The sequence below is a fragment of the Glandiceps talaboti genome, chromosome 16 (assembly GCF_964340395.1).
Source record: "Glandiceps talaboti chromosome 16, keGlaTala1.1, whole genome shotgun sequence".
Taxonomy (NCBI): Eukaryota; Metazoa; Hemichordata; class Enteropneusta; family Spengelidae; genus Glandiceps; species Glandiceps talaboti.
In genome coordinates this window covers 16,935,837-16,953,691 of record NC_135564.1, presented here as the reverse complement: position 1 = coordinate 16,953,691, position 17,855 = coordinate 16,935,837, and the positions used below count along the sequence as shown (strand labels likewise).

Genomic DNA, 17,855 nt, shown 5'->3' with positions numbered 1-17,855 from the left:
CTAATTAGATATTATTCCCCAAAATATTTTTTCTAGAAAATGTGCTGCTGCTATCAATATGAAATAATGGTCGAAGTGAATTACACGGCTAAGTTATGTATGAGTATTAAAATGTACAACGTTTAGATGCAACGTCTGATAACCTGCTGGGACAGAAATGAAACCAGTGCTATGATTTATAGAGTAATTACAATGCTAAACAAACCACATACAAAAGCCTATACAACTCGTCCATCATAGCCTTTAATGCAAACCCAACACAAAAACTGTGTGTTGACTGGACAGTACAGGAACCATGGTGCGTGACTAAAGACGTCCAAGTGAAATCCGTAATCGATCCAGAAATGATTCGGGTTTTTTAAACCATGAATACGTTTTTAAGCAATCAACAGTTAGAAATACGTGTAATTTTGAAATAAAAAAACCGAATCATATCATCTCTGGATAGATTAGGATTTCACTTAAATAGACGTCGTTAGTCACGCACCAAACAATGTATACAATGGTCGATAATGTAATAGAGTGTACATGATCATACAACACATGCGCAACAATGCCATCATTTTATACCACAATAGAGAGATTGTGCAGTGGACGTCAAAACATGTCAAAACACAGTGGAATCTTCAAATATTATGTAGTTTGGCATAGAGAAGTGATACTAGTGTATCCCGTGATGTATTGTTGAAAGTACAAATATACGAAATTATTTGACTGCAAAAAAATAGCCAATCAAGCCGATAATGTACCAATTTACCAATAACCGAAGTAACATTTTCTAACCGATAATGTAGCATGCAGTGTAATTTTATCCGACGAGAACGCTACATCAAACCCATATTTGACACAGAATTACACTGTCAGTTAATACAAAATGATACCACAATTGTCGGTGATATAATTCATACTACAGAACCCATCCCCAGGCCTGCAAGTGCCTGTGGGACAAACGTATATGAACAACCAGTCATGGCTTGCGTGTAGTAATTTTGTCGAGAAGTTGAGACAGTCATGCGATGTGTAATCGCATTGATGATATTCATTACGCATTAGAACATGTAGATAGATCTCTCACCCACTAATCCCCCCCCCCCTTAGTTTGGAATGTGACACATTGACCTTTGAGAGTTACAGTACACAATGTACACTTACGTATTGTCACGGGGGACAGGAAGTGTTGCATACACGCGAGACAAGGCAGACATTTTCTTCCTTGTTTGTCATATACGCCTGAATCATTGGCCAGAGAAACGTCATTTTCTGCCAGGCTGCCATGACGTAAGGACCTATCAATGGTTATATCTTGTACATTTCTCGAACAAGTTCCGATATTTTCTTCCGCAACTTCAAAACTATTTGTACTGTAATATAAGGTTTATGGAATCACCTGAGAAAATATTTGTTGATTTCGAACGACGTAGTTTCTGGTTCAAGCTATGCATCCAAAACATTACAATGTGAGAGTTGCGGGTTGCACTATTGTAATTTTGCTGAGCCTGGTTTACCTTGTTCAAACCACGTCAATGCAGTGCAGTCGCAGTGTCAGGTAAGCTTTCTAAATTTTGTGTCACAATCTATTGTATTGACGACCCTGGCTTTTATTCCATTTGTGATATCGTACACCATGTCCTTCCACTCAAGGTAACACACGTTTGGTCGTAACCAGGGACAAGTAAGAAACTTGCTCCTCAGTGTCGTAATATAGGCCCTCTTCCAGTCTTTCTATCATTGACATAAGGGAGCCTTCAGTAATTAGGGGGGGGGTATTATATTAGCACGGTCTGTTTCATAAAAATGTTACTCGACTCTTCCACGATTCCATTTTCTAAAATGTAATCTCCCTTACACTGCCTTTCAGGACCCCCCCCCCCCCATCCTCGTTGAAATATTTCAAAAAACATTAGGTTGAAATGCTTTTAGACGTAAAAAGTTACAAGTTACAAGTCATGTTACGTCATAGTGTCACTGGATTTCCTCTTTGATGCCGGAAAGTGATATATGCGTTTGCGTATATCTTGAAATTTTTACTTAGAAATCATGACATTTTGATTTTGCTAAGTCACTCTTCACATTTTCAAACAATATGAAATATAGATTCGGCCAAATTGTCGGGCATTAGTAGAGTCCTAAAATACATTTACAAAGGACTGTTGTATGGAAACAAAATGTTGCATTCCATTTCATTTTCAATTAAAATACAAAAACACTCCGGTAATCACGGTTGATCTTGAACTTAACGCGAACCAACGTTGGTGGCGACCTTCAGAATAAAACGTCAACTTGACCCGAATTTCAGTTTAATTTACATAATTTTTGCTTTCTTATTAATCTTGAAATAATGTGTATACTGTACATTGCCGCTAAAGAAGTTTTACATACAGGCTATTTTTTTTAGGCAAAACATATTTTCAGTTAAGAAGTATGTTTCCGATAACAAGACTTCAGGAAAATAGGATAGGGAGGTCTTATTAATCTTGAAATAACCATATGTGTATACTGTAAATTGCCGCTAAAGAAGTTTTACATACAGGCTATTTTTTTTAGGCAAAACATATTTTCAGTTAAGAAGTATGTTTCCGATAACAAGACTTCAGGAAAATAGGGTAGGGAGGTCGAAATTTTAATTCATTCTACTTTTAAAAAAATTACTCCGACCTCAAGATAAGATACTCTTCTATATAACAATGCTTCTCTGTGAGAGTTTGATAAGGTGTAAAAGAAGTAAATGAAAACAATTCTAAATTAAGTAGACGAAAACTTTATGCAAACTGTTATAGTCTAAAAGACCTGGTTTCTTCTCTCTGGAATACGATTTTAAAATAAAGTACCACAGATGAGGCAAAGTCATGAAGATGTACACGGAAATAGAAAGTAAATTGTTAGCATTTTACTTTTTTTGCATGTAAAACAGAAATGTTTAGGGGTCGGTCAGGTTATCGAAAACAGTTTTTTTATTTTGTCATATGAGAATCCATTTTTTCACAAAGTCCTCACTGAATTCTCAGAAAATGGCAAAAATATGAACCGTCACGTACTCAAAGTTAACAAGTTTATCAGTGTATACCAATCTGATTAAAATCCGTTGTAGATGTCGGCTAATCGTTCCTTGCTATTTTACCTTCGTTATTTTGACTGAATTGACCTTCTTGGTACATGTTTACATTTTTTAGCCTGATCGCCTCCTCTACTGTAGATTTTACTTTGAGTAGCCCAGAGACGGCTGTGTCTGACACAACACAACACAACACTGGTTTTAATTTTCTGTCGAACGACATTGTCAAGTTGGATAGCCAAGTGCCTGGGCTATATACATAGGGTATCCTTGGTGTTGATCTTGACTATGTGGAGGACAAGATAGTCAAAACCCAGAGTCAAGATCAACCTAGTAGCGAAAATACTAAAGCTGTACAGAATCGAAATTTGGAAATGTGCCAACTTCAAAAATTACTTCGAAGTCGCATTCCAATGTCCACTCATATCACTTTGCATTGTAAAAAAAATCTGCTATGTATAAAATTAATGGACATTCTTTAGGACAGGTTTAGACGCCAGTTTATTGTTGTAACCTTTTATAGTGGGCGTAAATCGTGCAACTAGCCTGATCATAATACGCTTGGCCATATTACCACACTTACCCGCCCACTGCTTTGGCAAGAATACCCGGTTTGAGTGGGAGGTATTATGCATTATATTCTACCTAAGATTTACGACAGCCCTATACCATGACACCACTAGGCATTGTATGCATCATTGCTGATATTTGAAGTAACTTCCCAGGCCTAGGAGTTTACAGAAATCATAAGCTTATTGAATTCGAGTGTACACACATGACATATGTTCTGGTTGCAAAAGCAAAGAAATTCGTAACCCGTCACTATTTTTTGACCCCCCCCCCCTTTTTTTTAACTATTCACCATTCAACCGTCAATCCTCCAATTTCGAACCATACAGTCATCGCAGGAGTGTAGTGGAATCACTTTTTGTTTCATGAGTGAGTATCTTCTTAATCCTTAGTGCTCACTCTCAGAACAACAAAATCGAAAACGAACAAAAATAAGGAGTTGAGATCAATAGTTCAATGTAGGTTAAAAAACTAAGTTCTTTTAGATATGCATCAGTCCCCCCCCCCCCTTCTAACTAAACTGGCCAAAATTGAAATTTCAAATCACTATGTAGTAGTATGTAGTGCTATGAATACAAACGAGAAATATAGCTTTTATTTCTTTTCTTTTCTTTTCTTTTCAGTGCCATGCATTCACTATAGCGAAAATCCTTCCATTTCCCAATTTGATGGCATTTAGAAAAATAGAAATATTGTATTTAGGGGTGCAAAACAGATTAATTACAACTAAAATCGTTTTTATAGGATGAGAACTGATATGGTTCATCCCACCCACAAACTAATATAATTTAATTTTTTAATCCTACATTGAACTATTTATCTTGCCCCATAATAGAGATTTAATGTAGAGGTAAATAAAGAAAATCGTGCCAGATTTTGATAAGATTGGAGTGTATTGTAGAGTAATTTGTCAAGTAATGTATGGTGTGTTAATAGTAACAGTGCGTTTCTACGTCATCTTGTTCCTCTGGTGTATTAGCTTCTCCACTACTAGGAGCATTACCATTCAGCAGTCTACACGCCAATCGTACGTGGTCAGGTGTGGATTTTGGAATTTAGGGAGATGTACAAGATATAGGTAAGGCTTACTTCTCTATACATCATTTGTGAACTTTAATAGTGTTCAATTCTGGCGATTACAATGCGTAATATATACAGCAAACCAATACAATTGTGGTTTGTTAATTATTTTGTATTTATAGAATTCTGTAACATGCATATTAGCATTATAGCATACACACTAACTAACTGATTTGTAGTATGCATCTAGTGTTTTGTGTTTTTAGATGTGTCTGTGTCTGACTAACGAGCCTCTGTGTATCCCATTTGTTCTCTTTTCTTCCTCACTGCCCCATCGATCTGATTGTCTGCCAGATTTTCCGTCCGTCCGTCCGTCCGTCCGTCCGTCTGTCTGTCTGTCTGTCTGTCTGTCTGTCTGTCTGTCTGTCTGTCTGTCTGTCTGTCTGTCTGTCTGTCTGTCTGTCAGCCTGCCTGTCTATGTCTGCCTGTCTCCCTCCCTCCCTCCCACTCCCCCTCTATCTCTTTTTCCCTCCCTCCCTCCCCCCTCTCTAGTTGCCAACTTGACTATAAGACTCCACTACGGCTAGGATACATCTAGATTGTCAAGTAAACCTAAAGTCAGGTAAACATGCATTAAGTTGTCCGATCCAAAGACCTATGATTGGCTCTGCATCATCCCCCACCCCTCCCAGTACACTTCTCTCTCTCTCTCTCTCTCTCTCTCTCTCTCTCTCTCTCTCTCTCTCTCTCTCTCTCTCTCAGAAAGAAAGGACTAGGTGATCTATATTAATTATTACTTTGTAAATATTAATGAAAGCTGTTTCAAGACATAAAAATACTATTCTATAAGCCTCTTCCATTTGGCACCATTCTGTCGAAATATAGCTAGTCCTTATTAAAGTAAAAAAAAAAGTAAATGATTTTTATTATTTGTCTACAAGGACTGTATATCGAACGGCATACACCACAGAGTACACCACACAATATAAGACAGAGTTGTTTACTTGTACAGGTGAGTAAAGATTTAAAGTTCAACATACACTATGACGAGGCTATCACATTTAAATAATGTAACACACTACGTATATTAAAAACAGCACCCCTTGCAGTTCTGGTACTTTGAATGTATTTGACTATATATGAGACCTTATATTATGTACGTAATCGCTGTGTGTTCACACACAATCTGACGAAAGAATCGGGTAGATTTCTCGAGGAACAGTTTCCCTAAAAAGCAAAGCTCTTCAACTATATCTCTAAACCTTGCCATATGAAAGCTTCTTCCCAAGGACCCTTTTAAAATAATGAAATAAATTTGGGGTACACTTTGTTATTTTCATCGATATTTCACTTCCCCATACATTTAACGCAGTATTTGGTAGCCATGATATCTAAACTTTTAATATCATTTGACTTCTATTTCAAAAAATAAAACGGTAATATTCTTTAGCTTGCTTTTAACTGAGAATGGGATTTCGGATTTTTGAACTAAGTAACAGCAGTCGTTTAGGATTTTTATTTAAGGGGCACATACGAGGGAAATGATAACACAAATCTGACGTCAGCCATTGTTTTCATCGATAGAGTGTCCAGAATGGTTTTTTACTCCCGATTTATGCCAGAAAGGTGAATGCGCAGTTTGTGAGGAATGTCACTGCAACACTACAAACTCGAATGAATGTAACAAGAGGGATGGTAGCTGCTCCTGTAATGATGGATGGTATGGTGACGTTTGTGAAGATAGTAAGTTTAAGAAACTCTGACGACCTTCTATTCTCATTTTTACAATCACGTTGCTTCCTCTAGCACTTCTGAAACACGAAGCAACCCGCGCATTTTCCGGTTTCGTCAAAAGCGATCAAATTATATTGAAAGAGATTCGTTTAATCATATCACATTTTTCTGAAATAGATGTATTTAAAAAAGAAGAAAAAAGAAGTATAATTCAAATATCACAAAACTAATGTGTTTATCTTTTTAACTTTGTACCAGTACTTTACTAGTTCAACAACCGCCGGACATCCTGCAAAACCGAGGTATAGGAAGTAAAATGGTATTATTTAAGAAATCAATGACATTTCGAAGCTATGGCTTATTTTCAATGTAAAGGCTTTACCCGCCAAAATACAAGTGTGCAGTCCAAACTATTTCAATAATTGGAAAGTTTGAATTGTAAGGTTTTGATCAAAAATTATTGGATTAATAAACATATTAACTATGGTCAGTAAAGTACGTTTTCCGTTTCAAATTGTAAAATAACGGTGTTGGCCTTTTCCCAAGGTACATGACACTACCATACACTTTCTTTGAATACCTAGTCAGACGGACCGGCGGCAGTGTACTGCATTTAACTTAAAATTGACATTTATGGACAATGACCCCTGTTTCCTCATTTTAGAGTGCGAACAGGGAATGTATGGCCAACACTGCAAAAAAGAATGTCCCTGTATGATGAATAATACGATATCATGTGACCATGATGATGGAACCTGTAATTGTAAACCAGGATGGATGGGAGCGACGTGCAATCAAAGTAAGTAATATTGTTCTAGTCTGAATTTTATTTACAACGCCGGTTAATTTGGCTTTATCTTACAATTCAAACCATATCACCCGAACGCAGTGTGTCGCCTGGCTTCCAAAATCGTACTATCATTGTTACATTTGTTTCAATATTTTTGTAATTGTATAACAATACCAGCAGTCGACAATACGTTTAACGGAAGTTCCCTACAAACAAGGTATGTACGTCACTTCCGCCTAAGTTCAGATCAATACCAACTAAGTGGCAGTGAATGAAACCAACACATTTTATCTCGATTAACATCCATGTTTTAGTAAACAAAGTGAATTCACATGGTATACATTTCCCTTTAAGTCTAATACAATACAAACATGTGGCAACTTGTACGCCCAGACTCTGACAACGTAGACTGGTACTCTACCAACCGGGGTAGTACCCGGTCCGTTAAAAGATGCTATTTCACCATAGCCTGTTTACTGTGCTGTCGGGATATATCGTTAGCTGGTTGTTCCTTCTAGTGCTTGAAAAATACAAGGGCTAGGAGGTACGACCAGCTAACGATGTATCTTGACAGCACAGTAAACAAGCTAATTTTACCACTGTGCTTAGGATTGTTCACAATACTCTTCTCTTCATTGCAGCGTGTCCTCCAAATTATCATGGCAAAGGTTGTATGAAACAATGTACCTGCGACGATCATAATACAAAGTCATGTGACCCATTGAATGGTACATGTTATTGTCAATCTGGTTGGGTAGGAGCAAACTGTAAGAAAGGTATGTTTCCATATGATCAAATAACAAGTTAGTAAACAGGGAATAAATCAATGTCTAATGACATGGAGAAGTAAGAAAAAATGTGAGATTTTTGTGTAAATATTGACGAATGCACCAGAGTCTAGAAACGACGACATTTCTTCCTGTTTTATCAAATGTAATGAATGTGTATGGTAATACTTCATGTTCAAACAGATGTCGAATGTTGCCCACTGTTTTCATGTGACTATGACACTTCGATTTGATAATTCTAAACAAATGCATTCGGTATTTGTTAGAATGTCGACAAGACAAAGGGTTTTGCAACCAGTGAGATATCACATTAATATATTATAATAAACCCCATACCGTACATGTTTTGTCCATTTGGTGGACTTGATGAGTGTAATATCGACAAATGTTGGTTTATTCTGTACGTTAAATTGTTTTGTTTTTTTCAATTTGAAATTGTGGTTAGACATGCTGAATGGTATGTCGTGTAAGGGCGCCATCACCGGCAATTTCTTAAAGAGATGGATTGGCCGTTGAGGGGGCACCGATGATACGTCGTATCTGTCAGATTATTAAAGTTTTGGAATTACTCATTTTGAACACTATCATTAAACTGTTGCACACCTTTCTCTTTTTACGATAAAACTGACCACAGCCTGTTCCAGTGATTGGTATGGGGAGGGTTGCCAAGATCGCTGTCTATGTATGCCTAATACCACAGTAACCTGTGACCAATTCAATGGTACATGTTATTGTCAACCAGGCTGGACTGGGATGTACTGTAATAAAACTATACACGGTATGTATGTCTAATACCACAGTAACTTGTGACCAATTCAATGGTACATGTTATTGTCAACCAGGCTGGACTGGGATGTACTGTAATAAAACTATACACGGTATGTATGTCTAATACCACAGTAACCCGGTGTGACCACTTCAATGGTACATGTTATAGTGTCAACCAGGCTGGACTGGAATGTACTGTAATACAACTATACACGATATGTATGTCTAATACCACAGTAACCTGTGACTGTTACTGTCAAACAGTGTGGACTAAAACTAGTCTTGCTGCCAGATTTCGTACCTTACGTCTTTCTAATCGTAAGGCGAAAGAAGTGCGCCCCGAGCGGCGAAGCCGCAAGAAATGAGTGACGAAAGTCTCCAGTTTGTGGTTTCGCCGTTAGGGGCGCACTTCATTCGCCTTGTATTTATAAGAGGCATTATCTTGTAACTATACACGGTGCATTAAGTCATAGACTCCAGTACACACATCATGGGTAATATAATTGATATAGCATTAGATCGTTTGAACGTTTGATAATTCTTATCATGACTTACGGTTGTGAAGTATGGGGGTTGCGAAATGAATTAAGAAGAATTCCCTTGATGAGATTAGTTACTCTTTCTATAGATTTTTATTGGGCGTCTCTAAGAGAGCTCCAGCCAATTTTATAATAGGGGAATGAGGGCACACAAATTACCCCATTGTCATCAAACATATGTGGAAGTATTGGTATAGATTTAGTTATTCTTCCATGCGTTATTAAAATTGGGGAAACTACAACAGATTTGTACACGAGTCTGAACACTTTTTTTTTAATTTGTCACTTCTACAGATAGTGATACCGCACCTCGTGGAGGAGAAGGAGGTATGGACGTTAGTGGCGCTGTTGCAGGTGTGGTCGTCATCGTAGTGTTGGTAATCATCGCCGGAGTAGTAGCAGTCAGTATCTTCATAGTGCGGAGACGTCGAAGCAAGTAAGTAGTCTCGTCTCTATTGCAACTTATAGCTAGGTTTGTGCGAGTTTATGTCTCCTTACATAAGGCGAAAAAAGCGCTTAATTACGAGTATGTCCTTTCTTCAAAGACTGCGATTGAGAAATAAATGTGTCCAAGTCACAGTTGTCAAAACACATCACACAAGTTGATTATACAAGTTTTATCTGTATATCTTCGAGAGACTGTCATTGTGCAAAAGACCATTCGTTATTAGTCATACCATCTGATGTTTGAAAGTTTGATTTATGAGACACCTGTCATTTTGTTTAATTTGCAATTAAACCAATTATTGTGTTTAGAGGCGGAAAGCAAAGTACAAGTGACCAAGGACATGTGCTGAATATCCTGAACAGAACGTATGAAGGTAATTATAAACTGCAGTATTATCACGTGATAGCCAACTTGTAATTCACACTGACATGCTCAGATGAAAAGGACTAGTACTGTGGAACTATTTGTAGTTGCAAAATATTTTACTAGTATAAAGGGTGATCTGAAGTACTGGGGAGTGCCTCCCCCAACCCCTGTAAAGGTCTGCGTGGCCGTGGCCGAGACTATATAATTTTTATTATACACAAAGACAGGTTGAAACACCATATTTATGAATGGACAGAAACAACATTTCCCACAATGCACCATTCAAGATGGCAGATAAGATATTTTGTTTATACGTGTAAAGACATAGTCAAACAGCTGTAAGTATAATAATCGATTTATTATGAATATTTACAGCCGATATTCATATGCTTTCCTTCCCGCAGCAGAAACTTCAGTGTCCGGAAATATCTATCGTAATGCGTGTGATGATATAAAAGAAGGCAATCTCCAGAATGGTGACCGTGCCACCAAACGACCAACGTATGCTAAAGTTATGAAGAAACCGAAGCTGAAGGTAAAACCATTGACGAATTCAGCCGCCAATCACCCTAATTCAACCGACGATCACCCGAATCCTTCACTCGAACACGAATATGACGTCATCAACAAAGACGTAAACAGCAGACCATTGCATGACTTTGACGATACGGATGGCGGTTTAAATTTGGTGCCGGCAGATGAAAGCTACAGTGGTATTGATCGCACAGGAAAAGCATATCGACAACATGGCTTAAAGTCGGAGACAGACTACGACAATCTTGGGAATCATATTGGAAGCGAGTCTGGAACAGTTGATGAATCCATCGCCAGCAACGACACCTACAGTGGCGTCGATCGTACTGGGAAAGAGTATCGTGCAGATTTAAACAATGACTATGATAAACTTAAATCCGATCCAGTGGATGAAGCGGTTGCTGATAGTTACAGCGGTGTGGATCGCACGGGAAAGGCATACCGACCAACTCCAATGGTTGCGGAGATAGAATATAACACTATCCAACCACAAGCTACTGAAGCTCGCCCTCTACAGTGCGATCAGAGATATGATCACATCATCTCTAGAAATAATGATAGGTTAGAGATTGATGATGCATACGGACAGAGCGGTGAGACTCTCAGCAACTCTGCAATAGGGCCAAAGTATGAAACTGTAGTACCGGAGGGGAGTGACGAAGTGGAATATGAAATTGCCAGATAAACATAACAATAGGTATTTGAATAAAGAGAAAGAGTTAATGACACATACGTGTACAGCTTATTCAGTGAAATATATTCGGTTTATCAAATATTGTACAATAGTCCATCACAGTAGTGTCTTGCATGTAAAGTTTGTCAAATATATTCGAAACCTAAATGACGACTTTTTACTAATTGGCCAAAAGAAGTACAATATGGAGACAACATGTAAGGTCTTTTTGTTTTATGATCATGTGTGTATTAAAGCTTCACTAATTGTACTTTGGAATTGTCGCTAATAGTTGTGGCGTTTGTTGTGATTTTGAGGGTTTTTTCGAATCTGTTTTTGTGCTTTTTCTTCTTCTCGTTCCTATGTTTAACTGGAAGCAAACGGTACAATTCCTGCAACGTTAACACAAATAGGCGGAAGCGAAGCAGATCTGAATCGCCAAGTTGAGTGGATTTTTTCTGCTTAATTCCGCCTTACCGTTAAACACATCTGACATTTCCTAACTCCAACATTAATTTATGGACCCTCAAGACCCAAAACATGTTCAGAGGTACCCTAAATCTCGTCAAAGTCGGCAAAGGTAGCAGCACAGTTCGTTGGCAGTTGTTCCCGGCAGTTACTCTACTTAAAAGTATAGAAGAGTTTCGTATACGCCGTGGTCAACGTTGCCGTCAGTAATATAGTCATTGACCCCTGAATACAACTATTCCTTGGGAGGAAGCGGAAGACGCCATCCGAATAGGAGCCTCTATAACGTAACTGTGAGTCCCTACAAAACTTCATATTCTCAATTATTCATTCAATGATCCCTGACGCCGCTGTCGTTGGGACATTGTTGGTTGTTGGTCGTAGCATGGATGCGTTACGGGAGATAATATACGGTCATCTTGATTATATTTCCGTCTCTTACTTTTCGTATTTACGAACTGAACCCAAGCTCCCACGACTGCAGTGTTAGTCCTAGCTGCAATAATTGTACCGTTCGTTTCGGTTTTGGATTGATTTGTTCTGGTTTTTTTTTGTGCTTTGTTTTCATTCCGATGTGTAACTGGAAGCAAACGCTACAGTTCCTGGTGTGGGCTAACTCAAATAGACGAATTCACGCTCAAAACGTGAGCAAGTCATGATGTCAACGTACTACCCGTTTCAAAATTTGGGTTTGCGACAATGTCAAAGTTCCAAAACATCTACCCATTTGAAAGTATTCCTGGTAAAATATGATGAGAAAGGTTCGGGTAACTCTGCACACCCATCAATGGAGAGTTTTGGCCGTTTAGGGCGTTACTAAATAGCGACAATACACGATCACACTCACAGCAATGCCACTCTCCTTTTAATTATATGCCAAGCTAGATGTTTGGCGGGAGCGAGTCAATTGATTTTTTGAACAAAATGTCACCATTTACTTAGGGATTGTGCACATCTCTTGGCATAGAATCTGAAACAGTCACCATTGATCCAATATTTTGGGAATTTTTGGATGAAAATGCGAACCCATGTTCAGGGATTTTTCGTGAAAGTTTTTGGCCCTCATACCCTCGTACGTTTTCACATTGGAGTGCCTCACCCCGGGTCCATAAGCTTTCCTGATTAAGTATACATTCACCGTGTTCACTGAATGGTCCAATTCAGAGCTATTGTCATATCTGTAGACGCAATACTTGTTGTCAGATTGAGTCATCACTTTTGATTGTTCATATAAGTGAATTAATTCAATAGAGTTATCCATGCATGGAATAAGTAAGAAGGCTGTTTAAAATAACTTTCATGTTACTTACTCACTTCCGTCTTGGGTCAAGAGATCAATTGACGATTTTCACTGTTAATATTAAGTGAATCAGTTCAACAGAGTTATTCATTCAGTCAAAAGCTGTTAAAAAATAACTTTCATGTTACTTCTTTGTTGTTGTAATGGGACTAAGAGATGAACTGACGACTTGTTTACGTTTGTTTACCTTTGTTGATTGTAAATAAGGATGTGTTGCCATTGATTTCATCACGAGGAAATCTAGATTATAAAGCATTGAAATAACATCAACAGTACTGTGATATATGTATTAACCTGATTGTATTACGACATCCACATTTCACCCAGCTGTTGTGCACAGAAAGTTCGTTGCCTTGTGCTGACCGCTATGTACAACTGACATTAATCTGTAATAATTGCCGACATTTCTAATAAAAAACGCGATTTTTTCATGTGACAAAACCAACCTTTGTAATAATTGCCGAAATTTTTAACAATTTCTATGAACGACAAATGCAAAACAATTGCCGGAATTTGTAATAAATTTCATTAAAAAGCATTGTAATAAATACAATTGCTGAAATGTACAGTAACACATGACATAGTTAAGGAGGGTCCTTTCTTCCATTCTAGAGAAAAATGGATTATTAATACGAAGGACAAGAATGCAAAATTATCACATCAAACGAAAGTGAATCTACATGCATTGAATTAATTGGTGAATAAACTAATTAATCGAAGAGTTAATTAATTTATTAACTTTTCAGTCAAGCAGCGCATATGTATATGTGTAGGTGTGTGTATGAGTGAGTGAGTGAGTGAGTGAGTGCGTGAGTGAGTGAGTGAGTGAATGAGTGAGTGAGTGAGTGAGTGAGTGAGTGAGTGAGTGAGTGAGTGAGTGAGTGAGTGAGTGAGTGCAAGAACGAACAAACAAACAAACAAACAAACACACAAACAAACACACAAACTAACTAACAAACAAACAAACAAACAAACAAACAAACTAACTAACGAAAACCCGAATTAATAACTGAATTACGTTGTGCTGACAAAGCAAAATATGAATATCATAGACCATTGAACAATACTGTGTCTTATAAGGGAGTGGTCAGAAATACCATAGGAGCTCTAGCAAAATTAAAATATCTTGGAAATGGGTGCTCTAGAGGGGCGGATTTCTATGTGGTGGATTTCTCTGCAATGTGTAGGTGTCAGTTTGCTCTAGTACCTGTTTATCAAAATTTGGTAAAAGAATGTTATTTTTTTTTAGTTGTACTTACAAAATAACTTAATACATAATGCTATGAGAAGTACGCCAACTACCACTTCAACCTAATATGTTTTGAAAACGATATTTGTTTTACAGTGTTTGAAAATTTTTAATAGTTATGAGATTAAAACATAGATTAATTCATCCATTCATGATGCCCAAGGTAGTGATCGAGTGATGGATTCATGAACCGATGGGTTGGTAATTAAATTAGGGGCGACACAGATATCTAGGTAGATAGGTAGCTACGTAGGTAGGTAAGTAGGAAGGAAGGTATGTAGGTAGGTATATTCATTATTGAATAATTGGATGATCTATCGATCGATCGATTGATTGATTGATTGATTGATCTATTGATTGATTGATTGATGTACCAAGGTGGGTAATACCATTCATAGGAGATTGCCATACCTTGAAAAACTATCAGTTGACGCTAATAAAGATCTATTCGGATGTTGGCTTAAAAGATCTAGCCAGTATGTTTCACAGGGGAAGAACCCTACAGAGTGTCTCTGCCTGTACTAGCTTTGACAAGACTCACCAGTTCTTGGCCCAGGTATGGGGAGGTATGTACAGGGTCCAGTATGATATATTTCTTAAAACAGAATTCAGGAAACCAGGTTTAACAGTCTTGAACTTACAGATATGGTCACAAACCAGAATAGAAGCTCATCAAGATTCAAACACAGGAACAACTGTCAATTCAGCAGAGCTCGGAGATGAAATCCGTAAGTCAAATGCTGAGTTTGATGCCTTCCTAGACAGCCAAGTAGAAGTAATTAATATGTAATGGCAGTATTTGTAATAATGAATAATGTATGTAATATTAGATTTTTTTTTAGATTTTAGTAAATACTACCGAGGCATCGCGAGTATAGTAGGTGATGTAACAAAATAGTTGTGTTTTAGTGATACTATGTGTTTTGTCATTGATTTACAGTTACCTGTGCAAATAATTACAAGTATGTCAACAAAACTGACTCGTTGACAGAGAACCAATACAAGTATACTTTAGATATATGGATAGCATACAGTACAAAAAACGTTATTGTATGGGAAAAAAGTTTTTTTTAACGTGCAATGGCAGTCTTTTCTGAATAGATAATTTCACACAAAATATGTTTCATAGAAATGTAATCAAAATATTGTACATTAAAATACGGCTCTTTATTCTAATATGAACTTGCGTTTCAGATTTTATACATATCATGTATATCCATGATGTAAAAATTATATTATGTTGACCAGAGTTTCTGTACTTACTTGGATTTACTTTTTTTTTGGGGGGGGGGGCAGAACAAAGTTCCCTACCCGCTGATTGGTCAGTCAACGCAATCACCACGTGTCAGTAACTCTGCAGATTTTGGCACCACCTTGCCGAAATATAATGGTATTTAAACTGAGGAACTTTTAAAGCTATTTAAGACTAATTTTAGAAAATGATATTTATCGATTTACACCCGGATTTTACAACAAACCATCTACAATGTGGTGATGAAATACATCATTTTGAGAATTAAAGTGTCAAAAATGTTGAATAATCCGATCGCTAATACTAGTAATACGACCAGGCGACCAATCAAAAATGATGTTGCACTTTGCTCATGCGCACTGTAAACATTTTTGTAATGGTTTAATTCTTACTCAAGACAAATACACTTCATTCAGTTTCTCAAACATCGAAATTTGAGCAGCACAATCAGATTACGTTACTGAAGGAAAAGGAAATAGGTGAGATTTATTTGTATTTTCTGATGAACTAACGAATTTTCTTCGATGTGTGCATGCGCATGTGTCTGTCTGTCTGTCTGTCTGTCTGTCTGTCTGTCTGTTTGGTTTCTTTCTCCCCTGTCTCTCCTCCTTCTGTCTGTCTTTCATCAAAAACCGTCTCCATCATAATCCTTCTCCTCCTCCTTCTCCATCATCATCATCATCATCATCATCATCATCATCATCATCATCATCATCATCATCATCACCATCATCATCATCATCATCATCATCATCATCATCACCATCGTTATCGTCGTCGTCGTCGTCGTCGTCGTCGTCGTCGTCTCCTCAACCATTTTCACCACAATCTTCCTCCTCCTCCTCCTCCTCCTCATCATCATCATCTTCATATCCATCCATCCATCCATCCATCCATCCATCCATCCATCCACCCTTCCTCAACATCCTCCTCCTCCTCATAATCCATCCATCCATCCATCCATCCATCATCATCATCATCATCATCATCATCATCATCATCATCATCATCATCATCATCATCCGTCCATCCATCTCCTCCTCCTCCTCCTCCTCCTCCTCATCATCATCATCATCATCATCATCCTCAATATCATCCATCCATCCATCCTCAACATCATCATTCTTTTGAAACATATTCGATCTCAAACCAAATGATATAACCATAAAGAAAACTTTATTAAATTTTTCATTTATTAACATGACATCATGTTGGCGTGAAGTTTAAATCGTATCTTAAAATTCTCTTACTCACTTAATCGATATTTAATTAGATATTCAATCTCTCTTGTGAGTTTAGAGAATGATATCTGACTCAAGATGATAAAAAAATACACAAACAATTGTAAATACACCAACAATTTTCTATCAATAACTTGATACTTTGTGAGTTTAGAGAATGATCTCTGACTCAAGATGATAAAAAATACACAAACAATTGTAAGTACACCAACAATTTTCTATCAATAAATTGATACTTTATAAATGGTGAACTTTAACCTAGTTTCATAATGGTAACAATCATACTTTGATGTCGGCATACTCCAAGGTGTTTCTTTCGGTGAGATTTTGCTATTGTAAGACACATTTTGCAGAGAATGAGACACACTGATGAACGAGAAGGTTTTTTTTGTCCCTGATATCAGATACCAGACTATAGTTGGGTACAACTGATACGGTGACTAATTCTAACACAATGGAATCTGACATTGATAGCAAGCATTATTTACGGCATGGCAAGTCGGAAGTGACGTCATGGGATGTAACAGTACGTCTGAATATTCACCAATGAAACTGAGTACAAAATAGATCAGATGGGGTGGGCTGGGGGTCAAACAATATGAACAAATACTGAAAGACCTAACTTTTTAAATTTGGCTTATCATCATCATCATCATCATCATCATCATCATCATCATCATCATCATCATCATCATCATCATCATCCATCCATTATCCATCCATCCATCCATCCATCCTCCTCCTCCTCCTCATCATCATCATCATCATCATCATCCATCCATCCATCCATCAACATCCACATCATCATCATCTTCATATCCATCCTTCCATCCATCCATCCATCTCCTCCTCCTCCTCCTCCTCCTCATCCTCCTCATCATCATCATCATCATCATCATCATCATCATCATCATCATCATCATCCATCCATCCATCCATCCATCCATCCACACCATCATCCATCCATCCATCCATCCATCCATCCATCTCCTCCTCCTCCTCCTCCTCCTCCTCCTCCTCCTCATCATCATCATCATCATCATCATCATCCATCCATCCATCC

General features: G+C 37.6%; 1 protein-coding gene across 1 annotated transcript; it reads left to right on the top strand.

Annotated features, from left to right (window-relative positions):
• Nucleotides 1-1,275: 1,275 nt before the first annotated feature.
• On the top strand, nt 1,276-14,027 carry LOC144447319 (uncharacterized). Its single transcript, XM_078137279.1, has 10 exons — nt 1,276-1,546; nt 4,602-4,700; nt 5,584-5,654; nt 6,227-6,385; nt 7,041-7,175; nt 7,808-7,942; nt 8,589-8,732; nt 9,556-9,697; nt 10,018-10,082; nt 10,480-14,027. Exons 1-10 carry the CDS (start codon nt 1,437-1,439, stop codon nt 11,292-11,294), a joined length of 1,875 nt encoding a protein of 624 aa, XP_077993405.1. The 5' UTR covers nt 1,276-1,436; the 3' UTR covers nt 11,295-14,027.
• The last annotated feature ends 3,828 nt before the right edge of the window (nt 14,028-17,855 follow it).

Bases quoted from the DNA above. Each gene is read 5' to 3' on its own strand.
- LOC144447319 (XM_078137279.1), top strand. From the start codon at position 1,437: ATGCATCCAAAACATTACAATGTGAGAGTTGCGGGTTGCACTATTGTA. The intron at 9,698-10,017 runs GTAAGTAGTCTC...TATTGTGTTTAG, and splicing joins GTGCGGAGACGTCGAAGCAA to AGGCGGAAAGCAAAGTACAA. The intron at 10,083-10,479 runs GTAATTATAAAC...TCCTTCCCGCAG, and splicing joins CCTGAACAGAACGTATGAAG to CAGAAACTTCAGTGTCCGGA.